General features: G+C 46.5%; 1 protein-coding gene across 1 annotated transcript in view; it reads right to left on the bottom strand.

The window, feature by feature from the left end:
• LOC119374773 (dynein heavy chain, cytoplasmic-like) overlaps positions 1 to 17,430 on the bottom strand; it is a 106,274-nt gene that overhangs the window by 40,132 nt on the left and 48,712 nt on the right. The window contains 13 exon segments of the mRNA XM_037644953.2: positions 940 to 1,103; positions 1,816 to 1,981; positions 2,444 to 2,597; positions 3,229 to 3,640; positions 4,462 to 4,629; positions 5,184 to 5,387; positions 6,613 to 6,843; positions 8,242 to 8,398; positions 8,837 to 8,922; positions 9,583 to 9,735; positions 10,387 to 10,599; positions 12,305 to 12,491; positions 15,866 to 16,112. Of these exon segments, the coding sequence (XP_037500881.2) occupies positions 940 to 1,103; positions 1,816 to 1,981; positions 2,444 to 2,597; positions 3,229 to 3,640; positions 4,462 to 4,629; positions 5,184 to 5,387; positions 6,613 to 6,843; positions 8,242 to 8,398; positions 8,837 to 8,922; positions 9,583 to 9,735; positions 10,387 to 10,599; positions 12,305 to 12,491; positions 15,866 to 16,112 (2,542 nt within the window).

The following is a 17,430-nucleotide window of genomic DNA, read 5'->3' as shown; positions in this document are numbered from 1 at the left end:
TGCAAGACACTTCAGCCCGGTACACCCTTTAAAACAGCAGTCTTCTGCTGTTTTCATACCTCTACCTTGTCAACAGACAAGACCTTATATGGTGGTCTAACAGAGGCAATATGATACACTCAAACCTCGATGTAAGGAATATGGATATAACAAATTATTGGTTATTACGAAGTAAATTAAGAATAGTCTTGTAATAGATACAGTGTTACAAATACATGTTTATAACAAATTTTCGGATATAACAAAGTTATTTTCCTAGCAGATGTGACCTTGTTATAATGACGTTTGAGTGTAATTGAAGTGTGAAGCAGACAAGACGGACAGGAGCAGACAAACACACACACACTGTTTTCCTGTAAGTCTTGTTTGCTTCGCATTGTGCTAATGGTTGAGTCCTCAACAAGCCGACTGTTTACCCATTTGAGAAAATGCATCATCCCAATGAACACTACTGTTCTTATCAGATCCCTAACACATAACACTGCTGGCTGCAGTGCAAACTCAAGACAAGAAGAGCAACCACCTGTTTCTACTGGTGCATAAGGTAGACATGGGGAGTGAAGTTACGTGCCAGAGAACAAGTGCTCCGAGGATAGGCTATGGCATTCATACCAAGGACGTGCTTTTAGTGTTGGATGAACCACGCACTGCTGCACCGTTAAAGGCACACAGGTGATGCGGCAACGATTGTGTCTTCTCTCTGACATGGAGGCTGCTACAACGTCTTCAAAAAACGAAAATGCTACGATGATTTGTTAGGGTACGCAATTGGGCATGTTGGTACTGATCCATAATGGAACTTCAGCACTCTGCATTGACAGAGGGAAATAAACTAGACAGGATGAAGTGCTTTGTCCTGTCTAGTCTATTACCACGTGTCACTTCCATGTGCTGAAGTTTCATTACGCTATGGTGATGATGCCTGTTTTGTCAGCATACCTGTCCTGGAACAGTCGGAGCCCCTCGTGTGCCCAGATGCGCACCAGCCCCTCGACGGGTAGCGTCTCGAGCGGCCGCAGAGCCTCGCAGATGCCCCGCACCCAGCGGGTCAGCTCACGCGGGCTGTACACATAGTGCGGCTGCATGTCCTGGGTGAAGCGCTCCTGCACGGGGAGACGGTACAGATGCATTTCCTTATTACCCACCCACAGTGACAGAAGGAAACAGCTCTGCCACCAGACATCAAAGGCAAAGTACTAAATCGGCATAGCAGCGCAAGAGGAAAGCAACGAAGAATTGCTGCTTGGACGGGCACACCGAGGTGTACTTGGGCGATGTCAAGCATGCGATGTAATTTCGGCAATATCCTTACAGTGCAAGACGGCAGAGGTTTCATGATTTATGATAAAGACTAAAATATGAGTTTACGCATGATTGTTACTCCCTTTTGGCAAACATGCTTGGAGAGTCACCGTTAAGAGTCACTAAAGCCTGCTCGCAGTTTGCCTTAGCAAAGACATGACCAAACATGCATTGCTCTTCATTCGTGATTTGAGACAAACATGTGAAGTGGACGCAAGTTTGGCTGTTCGCAGGCTGTTTATGTTTGCAGGCTTTTAAGCAAATTACAACGGAGCATGGCACTAAACTCAGAATAGCTGATCCATGACATAATGTACAACTTGTTCACCTTTTATGGGTTCTTCTCTAACACGATGCACAGTGAAAACTGACAAATCATTTCAGCACATTGCCCATGTTTCAGATAGCACTAATAATACGCGATTCCTGTGCTTGGTTGTTTGCAATGGCCAGAATGGACACAACAGTTTGTAATAATACAGACGAAAAAAAAAGGCTGTGTCCTGCACTCACCTGAGACAAGAGGTAGAACTCCACCATGGCAGCAGTGAGGGGCTCTGCGTAGGCTCTGAGCGAAGGCACCATGCGCAGCATGGCGCGGTTGAAGGTGCCATAGATCTGCTTGAGCGACGTCTCGCCCGGGTAGTCGACGTAGACCACGGGCACATGTCGCAGGAACCTGGTTTTTAACAAAGAGCCCTAATGTCACTTTCTGGAAAGACTTGGACAGATAACAAAGATGAGACACTGAGTGCATGTACAATTATTTGTCCAGCACTCTTGCCAAAGCTATTTGCAAGAGCATGGACAAATGCGTGCTATCTTCTAAGCTATTCTGCCCCGATGAACTGCTGAAGCTATAACATTTGCTCAGACGTCAATGCTTCTAGTCTAAGGAATGACACAGTGGGGTAAAACTAATGTAATGAACTTGTAGGAACCTGAAAATAATTTTTATGGACAAGTAATAAGGCTAACTTGGGAAGTAGATTAATGAAAACATCTGTTGAAATAAGCTATATAAATTAATTTTAAGTTTAAGCACACAGAAGAAACGTTGCACGCCTTCAGCCCAGCACAACCTCCCTTTTCCTTGTTACTCGTGCAGTAGTCACACATTTCTTAATGTTCAATAACGTGCCTGTGTGAGAGTGGCTTTCGGCCAGGGTCCGTGGGCGGGTTGCATGCGCCCACAAACTGGATCCGCTCCAGACGGACCCAGGTGTGGTCCGTGGTTCGGTAGAAGCCTCCATGCTCCACCAGCTGCCGCAGGAAGGAGATCACACGCTGCGTCCCTGAAGAGATATTGTTAATTGATAGCTATTACAAACAGAAATCTGAGCTATACCTCAATGAACAGCTCTGTATTAACGAATTTATGCTAGCACAGGCAAACACCAGGATATGAATGTACGACAACAAGCAGTACTGCTAGAGACATCAGGAGAGGCAATCGTGTGAAAATATTAGCAATGCTGCCGACTGCATCTCATTTATCTATTAATGTAAATCTGTCAACATTGACTGGAGAATCCAGATGGTACCTTTAGAATCCTTTCAACAGATAAACATCACAAATGCAAGTTTCTAGTGCATTACAAGTGGCCACGGTGTTTCATGAGGGCACTGCCAGTAATGCTTTTCTTGAATATATTCTACCGCACAATGGCACACATCTAGGCATGTATATCTATGCTTCTGCTACGACAACCCTGCTCTAGCACGAACACAGCAGCTTGGATCACAGTTGGAAAGTTGTTAACTGGACATAAAGCTGTCGATTTGTGTACATTCCTTTTTTGCTACTGAAACTCGCGACATCGCATTTCCTTACTGTTGCGCACAACTTACGAAAGTGATCACTTCCAATGGGATGCAATAAACCAGACCTTACCACCATCCATACAAAGTAAGCATAGCACTCACCGTACTTGTCCATGTCGGGCAGGTTGATCTCGTCGCAGAAGAGCACCAGCCACTTGCCCAACTGGATCGGGGAGAGCACCACGCCGTTCGGGGTGCGCCGGTACTCGCAGTAGTGGTCGAATGTCTTCAGCAGCAGCTCGGGGGTGGTGGCACTGGAGAAGTTGAGGCCCACCACCTCCATGTCGGGCAGCGAGCGCAGAGCGGAGAAGAGGGTCATGGTCTTGCCGGAGCCGGGCGGACCGCACAGCACCAGGGGCCGGTGCTCGGCCAGCCACGTGTAGAGGAGGGCCTCGTGGCGCACAGTGTCCACCGTGGGCACCACCACGTCTGGCGCGGCCACCTTGTGAGTTTCCACTTCCACCTGAGGCACCTTGCTCTGCCAGGGGGTCCATTCGCCCGTCGACAGAGACACCTGCGGAGGCGGAGTGCCGTTGTCCCTTCACTGTTGAGAGAGTTCGTTGAGCTAATACAACATGCAACCGTGCTGCTTTCCTCCCCTTTCAGGATGACAATAGGCATCCATGATGATAGCAATGATGGTGAGCGCCCATACTGACAATGACAAGTACATGTGCCAAACTGATAACGAGCATTCATGTCGACAAAAGAATAAGTGTGTCGACAACGGCAATGAGCAATCATGTTGACAATGACAAAAAAAAAACACTGTCCAAGCACTCCGTACAGATAGTAAACCAGCAAAGCTGAAACATGCGGACCCGGTGTTTATCACTAGGTTAATCCCGACTGTTCATTGAAGTCTTTCTCAATTATTGATTACATCTGTCCAGATATCTTAGTTTGTGTTCGCCGCCCATGTGTTCCCTTCATTTTTAGTGGGCACATACATGCTAGGTGTTCTTGCAAACATAGGTTGGACAAATTTTGGTTTTGCCAAGCCATATACAGCTTCAATGTAAATAACAATCAGTGCATGTGCCGACAACGAGTGCCTATCCGTACATTGACAACAGTGACAATCAGTGCCTACATCAACCAAACGACCACCTCGCCTTGTGTTATTCCTTACTATTTGACGTGCCTACAACTCACTTCTCATGCTTTGAGACAGCCAGTTTCAGTATACCTACAGGATTATCCAGCTGTGTGTTCCCTATCAACGAATGACTCACAAATATAATCAAAAGGTGCCCTTTTTGGTGCTTGAATCATGCTGGTTACAGTCTCCGATCATACCAGATACGAAGTCTGAAAAAATCAAGGCCTACTTACCTCGTAGTCAATGATGGGCATGCCTGTGTTGGCTGGCAGGGACACTGTGGCCACGCTGCGGATGAAGTCGCCCAGCTCAGAGCGCACCTTCAGACGGCCGTCACCCGCGAACGACCACAGCAGGGCGTACACGAGGCACTTGGGAATGTACTTCTCCAGCTGGTCTTGCTGCAAGGACAATGTGTTGGATCGATTACGATCGTGCAAAGGTAGACACGGTTGCTTCGGTTATGAAAGAACTACAACACTTGCTGCAACAAAAGGTGTGTCGGAGTGCTTCGAATATTTGAATGAACTTAGACACGAATCTGCAATTTCCAAATTTCAAATTATTAAAAACAAACTAACTCATATTTTCCAACATGTTACCAGCCTGAAAAGATGGTTCACTGCAGCACGATGCCGTTATGCCGTGAAACTGCCTATTCAGGGGAAATTCACCCTACCACGAAGCCACAATTGAAGCTTACTAGGTGTGCACATAATTTTTTTTTAATGTTTAAAAGTGTGCCCTACAGACTTACATGGTACAGGTATGGCGAATTTTAAAACTCGAAGTACTTTACCGCTTATAACTTGCACACTGACATGATTCAAATCCTGCTACTATTTGAATTTGCTTCAAAATTATTTGGTACTAATTACCATTCGCTTGGAACCATAAACCTGATGTTCGCACAAGCCTAGCTCCGAGAAGCATGCTGACTGTTTGTCGCACCAACCTGCATCATGAAGTCTGGGTGCGAGTGGTTGTAGGCAAGCACATTGTGCGTGGCCTGGTTCAGCATGGAGAACAGGGAGCCCAGGGCTCGGAAGCGAGTGAAGTCCATGACGTGTTCCTGGCGCGAGGCCCACTCCAGGGCTCGGACCACCAGGCCTTCGCTTCCAAAGTAGGGCTGCAGGATCAGTGCGACGTCTCGCTGGGTCTGCAAACCGAGAAGAGATGAAAAGATTGAGTGATGACATCACAATACAGTACTGACTGAAACCTGAAAGCGTAACAGTAATGGCAGTTGGTAATCAACACACAAAATTTACGCCGCAAGGTAGAACACAGAGAAAGGGAAGGCTGAGAAGGACTAGGACTCGCGCTGCTTCATACATTGAGCCGTGCTAGTCCTATTCCTTCACTGAGGATCACTAGGACATTTACTAGTGATCAACTAGGACATCCATTGAACAACTAACACATCACTCGCCTTGTGTCCTGTTTTCACGGCGCGACTCTAGCAGAACAGAATGATAGGCACAATTCAACTGCACTGAGTAGAATAAGTGCAGCGCTCTTTAAAGACCTCACATACACAGCGTCGGGTGCTACTTAATAACTTTTACATTATAACTGTGCAGTGTAGCAAACTGGGGCATGCTTTTTCTCAGGCCAAACGGCACAGGCAGAACGCGACCACTCTTGTACGCTTTGTTTCTCAAGTTAAATTCTGGAGTTTTACGTGCCAAAACCGTGATACGATTACGAGGCACACCAAGGGGTAGGGGAGTGGGGGGGTTTAATTCTGAACACTGGGATTCCTGAACATGCACCTAAATATTAGCACATGGGTGTGGAATTTTTCCACATCGAAATGCAGCCGCTACCAACAAGAATCGAACCTATCTCCATGATCTTAGCAGCAGAACAGCTTAGTCGCAAAGCTGCCACGGCAGATTTGCTTATCTCTTAAATGAGGATCGACCCGACCTGACAAATATTGCGGGGATCCTTAGGTTCTTACCTAAGAGACATCAAGGCGAAATCCTTTTTACCTCCTCTGGCTCTTTATCGAACTTTGTTTTTAATGTTTTCCTTGTTCTCATCAAACCCTTAAATCTTCTTCTTAGTCGATTGTATTGAACCTCAACACACTCCCCTCCACCCCAAGGTTTTCAGCGCCTCAGCGGTATTGCACTGCATCCAGGGTCAGCGCACCTTTGACGAAGCAACTATGTCATGATGTCACAAATTCTGGGGATCTGTGATGTCATTATAATATCACAAAATCAACCAAGTTCGGCCTTTGTTCTTGGCAACTGAGCGCAGCTGCAGTTTCTGTACCACAAGCAGCATTTTTAAGGGCAGCATTCAATAAGGCACTTAAGGATTTTGCCTTGAATAAAAGAATTTCGGCAACACTGTAACACAGCCGCGCTCACCTGCAAGGTGGGTGACAGGGCGTCCTCCTTGGCCGAGTCCTTCTTGCTGCTGCGGTAGGCCGTGTGGTCGTCCTCGGCCTCCTCCAGGGGAATGTGGCGCAGCCGCAGCAGGAAGTGCTCAAAGATCATCTCGGTGCTCAGCACGTCCTCGCTGAACCAGATCATGCCACACCGGGAGACCGTGGCCAGCGTCGCAAACCGAAGGTCCTGCACCTCAAACATCACCCGCACCTGCCAACGGGAGAAGAGGGCAAGTCGTTTAATCCGTGGTGGTTAAAACATGCTGGTTGAGTGAAACCATGAAAGGTTGAGAAGCATAATGGTGGACCCCAATTAGCCACTCGGGAAGTTATCTTTAGTGCATCAGGTGATGGCAGGAGAAGAAGCTCTGCTTTGTGGCATGTGCTAACTTCAGTTAACTACAAAGTTCAGTGCTAACTACAAAGCCTTAAACAGACCTATACTCAACATGTTGCAAAGAGCAGGCAAACTGCTCTTTGACAGTCTGTCTTGACAGTCAGAGGGTAAGCTGTCTTGACAGTCAAAGGGTAAGTCTATCGAAAAGTAAATGCCTACACCTAATGTTTAACAAATGACTGGCCCCTTCATGATAAGAAGCTGCTTCACTGAAAGTCATCACTCGAGGACACACTTTCTGGCATCCGCTAGTAACAATAAAGCGCTGTTAAAAATTATGTAAATACTAGGCTTGTGCAAATATTCGAGCACTTCGAATATTCGAACGAATAATAAAGTATTCGAATTCGCTTAGATTCGAATTTAAATTATTCAAAATTTCGAATCGAAATGAACGAATGGGTGCATATTAGTCTGCTTATAACCCCCCTGTAAAGGTGGTTTCGCTGCTGTGGAGGGGTGCTGTACCGTGAATACACCTTTCCAAGAAAAATCCGCACTGCCGCGAAGCCCCACTTCAAGGTTAAATGAACATATTACCCTGACATCGATTCATCATTTTTTTAAGTTTAAAAACTTGTTATACCGGCTTACACGCTCCAAGTACAGTAAATTTTAAAATGTAACATATTTTACAGGTTATCATTCGCATTCTACCGAAAGCCAAATCCTGCTACTATTCAAAGTTGCTTCCACTTCCTTTGAACCAAAAAGAATGACATTTGCACATGCCTTGTTACAATTTAAAAGAACGTTGTGCAGGGCGGTTGAGTCATGACAAATATGCTTATTTTTCTTTATAATATGTGATATATCCTATTCGAATTCGATTCGAAATTATTCGACCAAAATCACTATTCGCTTCGAATTCGCTTCGAACCTAAAACTTACTATTCGCACAAGCCTAGTAAATACCATGCAGACTGGAAAGTAAGGTTATGTACACCATTTCCAGGTAAGTAGATTTCCAGCGTTATTTTGTGCTCTTCAAGAGTTACAAGGTGAACAAACATATTTGACTAAATAAGGCAACCACGCATGTTACACAAGTCTATAAGTGATAATAGAAGTGAGATGAAGACAATGACATGACAACAATGTCGTTTTTTTTAAAACACTGTCTAATAAACATTGCAGCGCATAAATTTGCAACATGGGCTTATACCGGAGGTGCAGCCCTAAAGAAGACTAAATGTGCACCAGGACACTCACGTTGGGTGGAAGGCTGAGTCGTTCTCCGTTGGGCAGAGTGAGCAGCTTGTTGTCATCCAGTACACTGTTCAAGTTCTCAACCCACTCGGGGTCAACATCACCGTCGAAGATGATCCACTGGCGCTTGTTGATCTCCCCCCTCACGTTGTCAATGATCCTGGTAAAAAAGATTTTGGTGTTGTAACCTGTATTTTATTACTTAAATGGGACTTATAAAAAAATGGACAGTCAAAGATTAGTTGTCCTCAGCCATTAGACCAACACCAAGTTCTTCAGTCTAAACAAACGATAAATGCAAATGTGTGTTGTTCCCGACTGTTCCTGGTTTATGCATGCAGACCTATATTAATGGCACGTGAACAATGTCTCAAAATACTGGTGACATTGCATTTTGTTCATAAACTACTAATAATGAGTTAACAGCCCTTGCAATATTACAGTCTAGAGAAAGCTCTAGCCAGTCACTGTGAAAGTTAGAATCAACAGCAAACAAAGCTTTTGAGATTTAAAATGGAGGAGCTTAGAAGACTGCGTGTACATAATTATTACACAAAGTTGCAATGGGAAAAAAAAATAGTGTAAAAGTAGAACTCACTTTCTCAAAATGTGTGTGAACAGCCCATCAGTCCACTCACGGGTGTTTGGGTCCAGCACACCATAGAGCGCCTCTTTAGAGATGGCCTGCAAATCGGAAGTACAAGCTGGCTTCGCACCTATGCCAAGCACCACCTGACCTCTCAATACCACATTTTCTTGCGTATAACTCACCCCCGCATTAACCTGCAGCTGCAACCAAGCAGTGCAAATTCTTTTTTTTTAAATCCCTGCGTATGGCTGTGAAGATGCCTTGTTTGCAGTGTCGTAATGCATTGCAGTGAAGCAACTTTGTTCACCAACACGAGCATAACCTGCAGCCTGATTTCAGCTCTAAATTTGTTGTATATTTTGTGCAGGCTATACACAGCCAAATACGGTACAACATAGTCCCTCAGTAACGGTGTTGCGATGTGCACACAAGTTACTTGCTTTTGGCAGTTCTGTCCAGCAGCAAAAGAAACCAAACTTTAAGGACTGGGTTTAGCAAATCCTCTGATTCTAATTCACTTCAGCGTGCTGATTTGATACAAGTGAAAACGTTGGCAAAAGCACTGCTGCATCGAAGCAGCTATTTACGTTCTCTATTATTAATAGCTTACTGTTTATTTGCCCTTTGCAATGGGAATTAAGTCTGCACCAAAGGGCTCGACTCAAGGTAAGCAGCAGTTCCATTAAAAGGAACAAAACCCAACACTGAACAGAAAAGAACAAAAATCGTAGCGGCGAGTGAAGTGGCCCTGTCACCTTGGGGTCAATGACGTGCGCCACCCCCTCAACACCTTCCAGACGCTCGAGGGCCTTGAGCAGCACCTTCCAGGCAGTTGACTTGCCACTACCGCTGGGGCCGACCATCATCAGGCCGTGGTTCAGCTGCGAGATCTGGTACAGCTGGAGAACCTGCAAACAACAAAGACAGCCGGTCAGCTTGCCATCGATATGCAACATGCTGGCAGTGCATACTTAGGATTATGGCTGCATGTCAGCACATGTCTGTGACTCAGCCTTATCAGTACTGTACTGTGGCACACTGTACTTATTTCCTTGTTTGCATCTTATTTCCATACGGTTCCCAGCACTTGTTCCATGAAAGTTCAGCGATGTCAAAGGTGCCTGGCAGCACGTTCAAGACTTTTTGAATATAGTGCTGTGGTACGCAGGCCGTGTAATCTGCTTGTTGCCTTGTGCGAGTGTCCCTCCACCTTGTTTTATCAAACGCTAGAAACTCCCAGTAAGCGTGTCTTCGGCGTATGTTCAAAAAACACTGCCCTTGTGTTCCCTGAGCAATACTTTTTGTTTGGAAGCTTGAGTCATCCATGCCCATGGTGTGGAAGGCACCTTAGCAACTATCGTTCGCTATCCAAAAAAGCCTGTTTTGGAAGCTTATCTGCATGATGTTGAGAACACTTGCACCGTGTGAAGTGTTGCGCCAGGTGTGATCAAGCACCTGGGGACGGTATGCTGCTATCTCGCTCTAACGCATTCGGACTTACGCTGTAGCATACCACAAACCGGTGCAGAGTGAAAAAAAAGCAAGCGACAGTGGGCTACCTTCTCCATCCAGGCTCCGCCCTGTTCCTCTCCCTCGCCGGCCACCAGGAACATCTCCTGGCAGACCTTGACGATGTGCTCCTTGAGGGAGCGCATCTCGGCCCGAGTGTACGATACGCCAGGGAACACATCAGACAGCAGCGAGAAGAGCAGCGGGATGTCCTCGGCCACCAGCTTGGGCACCATGGTCTCACACACACTCTGGATCAGGATCTGAGAGGGTTGGAGGAGAAGCACACAATGCGGCACTGTCACACGGCTCGTCCGCTATCTTCCTAGGAACAACACAGTGCCTGCACTCTCGCATACGGTTGGTGACAGACTAACAATTACAAATAATAATAACTGTTGGTGTTTAACGTCCCAAAACCATGATATGATTATGCGAGACACCGTCGTAGTGCAGGCCTCCAAAAATTTTGACCACCTGGGGTTCTTTAACGTGCACGTAAACCTAAGCACACGGGCCTCCAGCATTTCGCCTCCATCGAAATGTGATTGCAGCGGTCGGGATTCGATTCCATGATCTTCGGGTCAGCAGTCAAGCACCATAACTACTAGACCATTGTGGTGGGTGCACAGGACAAGCGCTTGTCCTGTGCATCAGTGCTCTTTCTCAGACCTGTGTTGAATCTGCGCTATCCAGTATTTAAAATTAGAGCTGTGCGAATAGCAAAATTTTGGGTGCGAAGCGAATTCGAATATTGAAGTGTGAGTGCGAATCGAATCGAATATTTTTCGAATATTTCTCGAATATTTCTAGAATGTTTCTCGAATACTTCGAAGTGAAGTTGCAGAAAAAAAGTTGGAGAGGATTCCTAAGCATATTCTTATGAGATAGAAACATGAAAGTGTTTCTTTTCTCTAGGTTGATGAAGCACTGGTGGGGTGGTGTTTCATAGTTGTCTTATCAAGAATGAGGCGATGTAGAGGCCGAATTGTATTTATGTACATGATTTGGTGCAACCAAAGTGTTGCCGACAACACTTTACGCGTGATAGGCAAAGATGTCAATTCCTCAGCCTGTCCTCTTTCAACTTCTGTGGAAGCCCAACTGATGTGGCGGACAAGGGTGTGCTTCCTTCAAGTCCGCAGTTCCAAATCTGCCTCGTACACGTCGATACATAAGAACATCTGAAATTTTGGATGCTAAAAAGCTTTGGCTTCCTATTTTTCAGACTTCCTGCCCAAATTTCAGGCCTAAAACAGCATTAATTGAGCCCCCAACTCTGCCACATCTTTTATCTCCATGTTGGAAGCAGCGTTTTCTTGAGTTAATACATTTGCGACCCTAGCGAAGCTTGAAAGGCAGCTTTGCCGCAATACGGGGGTGTGATGAGGTGACGCATACTGAAAATCTAGGAACCACTTTCAATCAGACGTTGATTGTCTTGGCCAGGTTCGACCGTAACGGAGTTTGAAAGGCGGCTTTGCCGCAATACCAGGGTGTGAAGAGGTGAAGCACATTGATAATCTAGGGACCACTTCCAATCTGACGTTGTGTCTTGGCAAAGTTCGACTGTACGGATCTTGAAAGGAAGCTTTGCCGCAGTACGAGATTGTAATGAGGTGAAGCATATTAAAAATCTGTAGGGGTCACTTTCAATCGGACGTTGACCGTATTTGTTTTTGGGAAGTTCGAATAGTTCGAATAGTAAAATTCCAGTGCGAATCGAATCGAATAGCAAACACTATTCGAAAAATATTCGAAATTTCGAATATTCGCACACCCCTATTTAAAATTATGAACGAAGTAGCCCAGCAATGAATTTTGTCAACCAATTCTTCCATTGTTCCGTTTAATAAGCAATTTCTGTTTACTGAGGTTCTATTGTAATTTAATCGAATCAAATTCTGAAATCTATTCACAGAGCTGAATCTAGATTTTCTCCTCGAACTTGAGAAAGACAAGACGCACCTCTTGCTCGGGAAGGTGTTCGGCAATGGAGTTCTCCTCAATGGCTCCCTCGCCTTTCTCCCTCAGCTCATCACGGATGCGCTGGATGCGGTCACGCTTGATGTTGCCCGCGCTCACGAGCACGCTTTTCAACGCCCGAAGACCAAAGTCATAGTGTGACTGGTTGGACAGCTGTTCGTTGCACAGCCTGCAATACAAGCCACAGAATTCATGAGACAAGAACTGACGAGTTGAGAAGGGCAATTTGCATGCAGAACAGTAGCTTTTTTTTTTTTGTGGAACACACATTTTTGCAAGATACAGATGTTCTGAAAAAAGGAATTATGAGAAAAAAACGTGCTTTACTGAAAAATGCATGAACCACAGTTACTAGTAGAAATAGTTAGGCTGCCCTGACGTAGACAAGTCACACTGTTGAAACGCTGACTCCAGCAACATTCCCTGTCCACTGATTTTTCATCAGTTACTAAAGGATCTAGCAGTAGTGCTTGAGAAGCAAATTATTGATAGAGATAGTAAAGTACTTCACTTTTACCAGTGTAAATTGCCAGTACACATCACCTTACTACCTAAATTATGCTAGAGCCAAAGCCACATCGAATCTGAAGGGTATCAATGAATAGCTTGTAATATTGGCATTTAAATGTATGAGATAGATGCCTAGTATGCTTCACAGCATGACAGTCAATTCTTCCTGCTATTTACATGCTTCACCCCTTTAACATGATTTTGATGCAGTGAAGCGTACTGAAGCGAACTGAAGCATTGTGAGTCATCTGTATCTTTAGACCCTCATCTTGCTCACTTTTCCCTGATGGCATGTATTTGCTTGGAACTCAAGGCCTTTTTCCAGAACTTCCCCGCAACTCCGATACTGCACATACAGTCGAACCCGTTTATAATGAACTCGAAAGTGTTGCGAAAAGTGGCCGTTATATCAGTAGTTCGTTGTATATGGACTCGCCCTTAAAAACGTGCGCTTAGCGGCCAAGCCGTTTTCTTTTTCTCTGTGCACTTTTATTAAAGTACTAACAACCCCTTCGGTGACAAGCTAAGCCTTTTCGCGTCGTGAAGCGATGCCCGCTGCGTGCTCACGAGTGAATTAACCGCCTTTGCAATGAGCTGCCGTTTCACCGAAGCGCAGTACCGCGACGTGAAGCCGATCATCCCTGGCTAGTTGCGTGCAGCGCGTCGCCTACTCGGGTCGCGGAGTCACTGCCGGGCCGCTTGCTGTATGCCGTATGCACACGTTAGTACGTTCTTCGTGCTTGCTTCACTCCGGACCGTGCACGGGTGCGGCGACTAGCCTCTTCGTTCAACGCGGCGAAAACAAGCATTTTCCAAGCAACGCGCACTCTACGTCTCCGCGATGCTCTCGCGGCCCTGCACGACGATGCGCGGCGCACTTCAGTTGTCACCTAGTCAAACACGCAGAATACGCTCGCTGTCAGTGCATAGACAATTCTCGGTGCCCACACCGCTCAACAACAGTGAGCTACTTTCGTCTCTACAAAGCGACGCGCACTTTAAAGCAGTCTCGCACGACGCGGCGGCGGCAAACTTGCGAACGGCAGCATGGCGCGCCCGTACCGCCGTCAATCCGCAGTGTACGGCATACGCCACACGCACAGCCGAGCCGATATCTACAGATGACTGTGATAAGGTTGTCGGCTATAAGTCATAATGGCACGTTCATCGACGGCCGCCACCTCGCCTTCGCTCTTTTCTGATGCTTATCCACGAAGGCATCGCGATAATTGCGCGGAAGTCGTAATCACCGATCGACGGGTCTCTGCCGTTACCGAAAAGACGGACGACTTTTCGCGGCACATTGTGGCGTCGACGAATTTAGGGACGCAGTGAACCTTTTTGCGATGGAAAGTTATCGCGGTTATCACTTCTTGCATTTATGCCTTCTTGTGTTCCAAGGCATTGTTTGGTTCATCGCAGGCGGTCGTAGCTGCAGAGAACGGCGTCGGGAAAGTTACTGTGCGAAAGCTGACCGCAAGGCTTCACGCTGCCTACTATTTTTTTTCCTTCACTGCCATTCTACCACTGAAGAAACGCCTGGAAAAAGTGCGACGTCGCTCGCAGCGTCTGAAATCTTCGCGCGGTGCTCGCCGATCTGGGTATCTTATAGTCGCGAGTAAACTGGAGCGGGGCACGCGCGAGCACGCGCCTTTGTCACGCTTTAGAAGGCATGTTTTAACTTTTTTTCACTTCGTATGCGCCACATTTTTACCGCGACCGTGTCTGAAGTGTTCGTTGTACAAGTAGGAGGCTTTGAAAAATGTTCGCTATATCTGGACGCAGCTTCAATGGTTAGCATAGGAAAATCGTAAGTGCACCCAAATATGGTCGTTATAATCGATAGATCGTTATATGTGGGATCGTTACAGTAGAACCCCGCTGTTACGTTCCTCACTGCTGCGTTTTCCCGGCTGTTACGTCGTTTTCCGCCGGTCCCGGCATAGCTCCCATAGGATACAATGTATTGGGAACCCCGCTGTTACGTCGTAACTGTCGGACCGTTCCCGTATGATACGTCGCGAAGTGCGCCCGGAGCCGACCGAGTGACTACCAAAGAGAGCGGCCATGGTGCATTTTCACGCAGCTTGGCCTCGTTTGACCGTAATATTAGCCGCATGAGAGGCGCAAGCAACAGAATCTTTCAATTGATGCAAACAAAAGCATGGCCTTCGAGATTCAAATTGCAAAGATGGCGTCTATGACGTAACTGCTCGCGAAAGCAAGGCCTTCGAGATTGGCATTTACTATTGACAAAAGCATAGCCTCTGAGATTTGCATTGCACAAACATGGCGTGTATGACGTAATTGCTTGCGAAAGCAAGGCCTTCGAGATTGGCATTCACTTCTGCCATCGCGTTGGCGTAGACTCATCATCATCGTTATTTGTCGGAGAACGGGAGGAGTTCGAGCTGGTTGGAGCTCGCATGGTCGTGCGTGCGGTTCGCGGTCGGACTCGCCGCGCCGGTCGTGATTGCGTGTGCTTAGTTCTTTCATGCCTACAGCTGTTGGTTTTAAAAAAATCACATACGTTGATTACATTTCTGTGGATAAGGCCGTCCTAAGCTCCGCGTTTCTATCCATCGACTAGATCGCGGCTGAGCGCGCCAATTTTCGTGCTACTCGTAAGAATTGAAATAAAATTCTGTACCACTAAATATTTTGCCGTTTTTCCTGTTTTTCGGCTCTTACGTTTCCCGTCTCTTACGTTTATTTCCTACGGTCCCTTCAAAAACGTATCAGCGGGGTTCTACTGTATAAGTGGGTTCGACTGTATTGCTAGCCTCAAGAATTTAACTGAACAGCTTTGCTCAAAGCACGTACACCTGTGATGTTCCTTTCACCAACTTCCAAGGTTATTGCCAGATACTAATAAATAAAGTTTTCTTGCTAACAGGGTTTAGTTCTTCATAAATCTTGATGCAACATCCATAAAACTGTTGAACGAGTGCCTGAATTTGTGTAAATCTTACAAAAGACTTTAGGAGAGTAGGCACATATGCTGAAGCAAGCTAAGTGAGAGAGCCAGCTCACTTGAAGAAGGGCACAATCTTGGAGGCGAGCTTCTCGGCTGAGCGGAAGCCCTGTGAGAAGAGCATGACCTGGGCGATGAGCTGCCGGTCGGGGCTGGTCATGGCCAGCGAGCGGAACAGCTTCTTCAGGTTGTCAGGCAGGTTGGAGCGGCCGGCGTAGCCGGGGTTCATCGTGATGAAGATGGCCATGTCCGGGTTCACCCGCACCTGCTTCCCAATCAGCTCTACAGATAGCGGCTGATCTGTGCCTGCAAGAATAAAACAAACGAAACAACAACAATCGGTCTAAGAACGATGTGCTGGCATGTCAAACACCTGAATACTCCAACGTATCTTTCTGCTACAAAGACAGAGTCTGGGAACCTCAGTAGATAATGATGTGGTACAGTTAAGGACTTGACCTGAGATTAAGTGCTTGCTAAATGAATGTGCTCGTAACTACTGAGATAAGGCTACAACAGCTTGTTCATAAAAGCTGTGCATTACTCTGTGTTTATGTGTCCCATATGGCATTCAGTGACATTTCTTCATGAATAACAGTGTAACGGTACTAGCAAATGTGACTGATTGTTGGTTTACTTATTTATATTATCAGCCAAAAGAAAGCCTTCATAGGAGTAGAAAAAAAAATTACAAAAAAATTACACCATCTCCCGCTAAAGGGGACCATGAGGCGATGCGAAGCCGGTGCACTTGCACGATCGCATTCTGTTGGCATTCGCTGGGCATGCTACCGACCTCGCGTCGTGGAACGTGAAGAGGAACACTACGCGCGTCGTGTCTTTCCTCTAGCCTGGCCGTTATTTTCTCACAGGGCGTGCGGGGAACGTCGACAGGCGCGCGAGAGAGGGGCAGTGTAGGAGAGGAGAGAGAGGAGGAAGAGGGGAGGCGCATGCGCTGGCCCTCATCGCGGCGCTGCGCAGGGGAGAATTTTGGCATGTCGAGCCCACATTTCAGAGGAGCCAACCGAGACAAGCGCTGGACTGAACGCGCGCAGCGCTCTACTATTTGAAAGAGAGGAGACTAGAAGAGGAGAGCAGCGTATGCGCCGTGAGAGCAGAAGCGAGAACGCAGAAGTGGAAGCAGGTGCTGGTAGAGAAGTGGAGAGAATTGGAGAGAGGGAAGGAGGAGAGTCGCGCATGCGTAGTGTGAGTGCGGACCACAACGCTGCGTGCGGATGACCACACCGCCTTACATACCCCCGAGCAAGAGATACTTTGCATCTAAAAGATACCAAGTTTTGTTACGAGTTGAGCGAAAGATGACGAAGAAATACAATGGCAGTATCCATAAAAAGTGACATGCGGGGAACAGATGCAAGTACACTTATACTGTGCGTGTCAAACAGAAATCGACAAAACCATATTATTTATCTCGTAAAAATTCATGCGCCCATAGAATGTGATTATGAAAGAATGCACGAGATTCCTTCTTTGGCCAATCCTGCAGGCAATGCACTATCAGACAGCTGAAGGCAGTGAAGGGATTGTTTTGTTAGACATACATCAACGCTACAATTACCTGAAATCTTAATAACTGGATAGTAAGTTGGTAGCGTGCTCTCAC

This window comes from Rhipicephalus sanguineus, chromosome 11 (genome assembly GCF_013339695.2).
Source record: "Rhipicephalus sanguineus isolate Rsan-2018 chromosome 11, BIME_Rsan_1.4, whole genome shotgun sequence".
NCBI lineage: Eukaryota > Metazoa > Arthropoda > Arachnida > Ixodida > Ixodidae > Rhipicephalus > Rhipicephalus sanguineus.
This window is presented reverse-complemented; position numbering and strand designations above follow the sequence as displayed.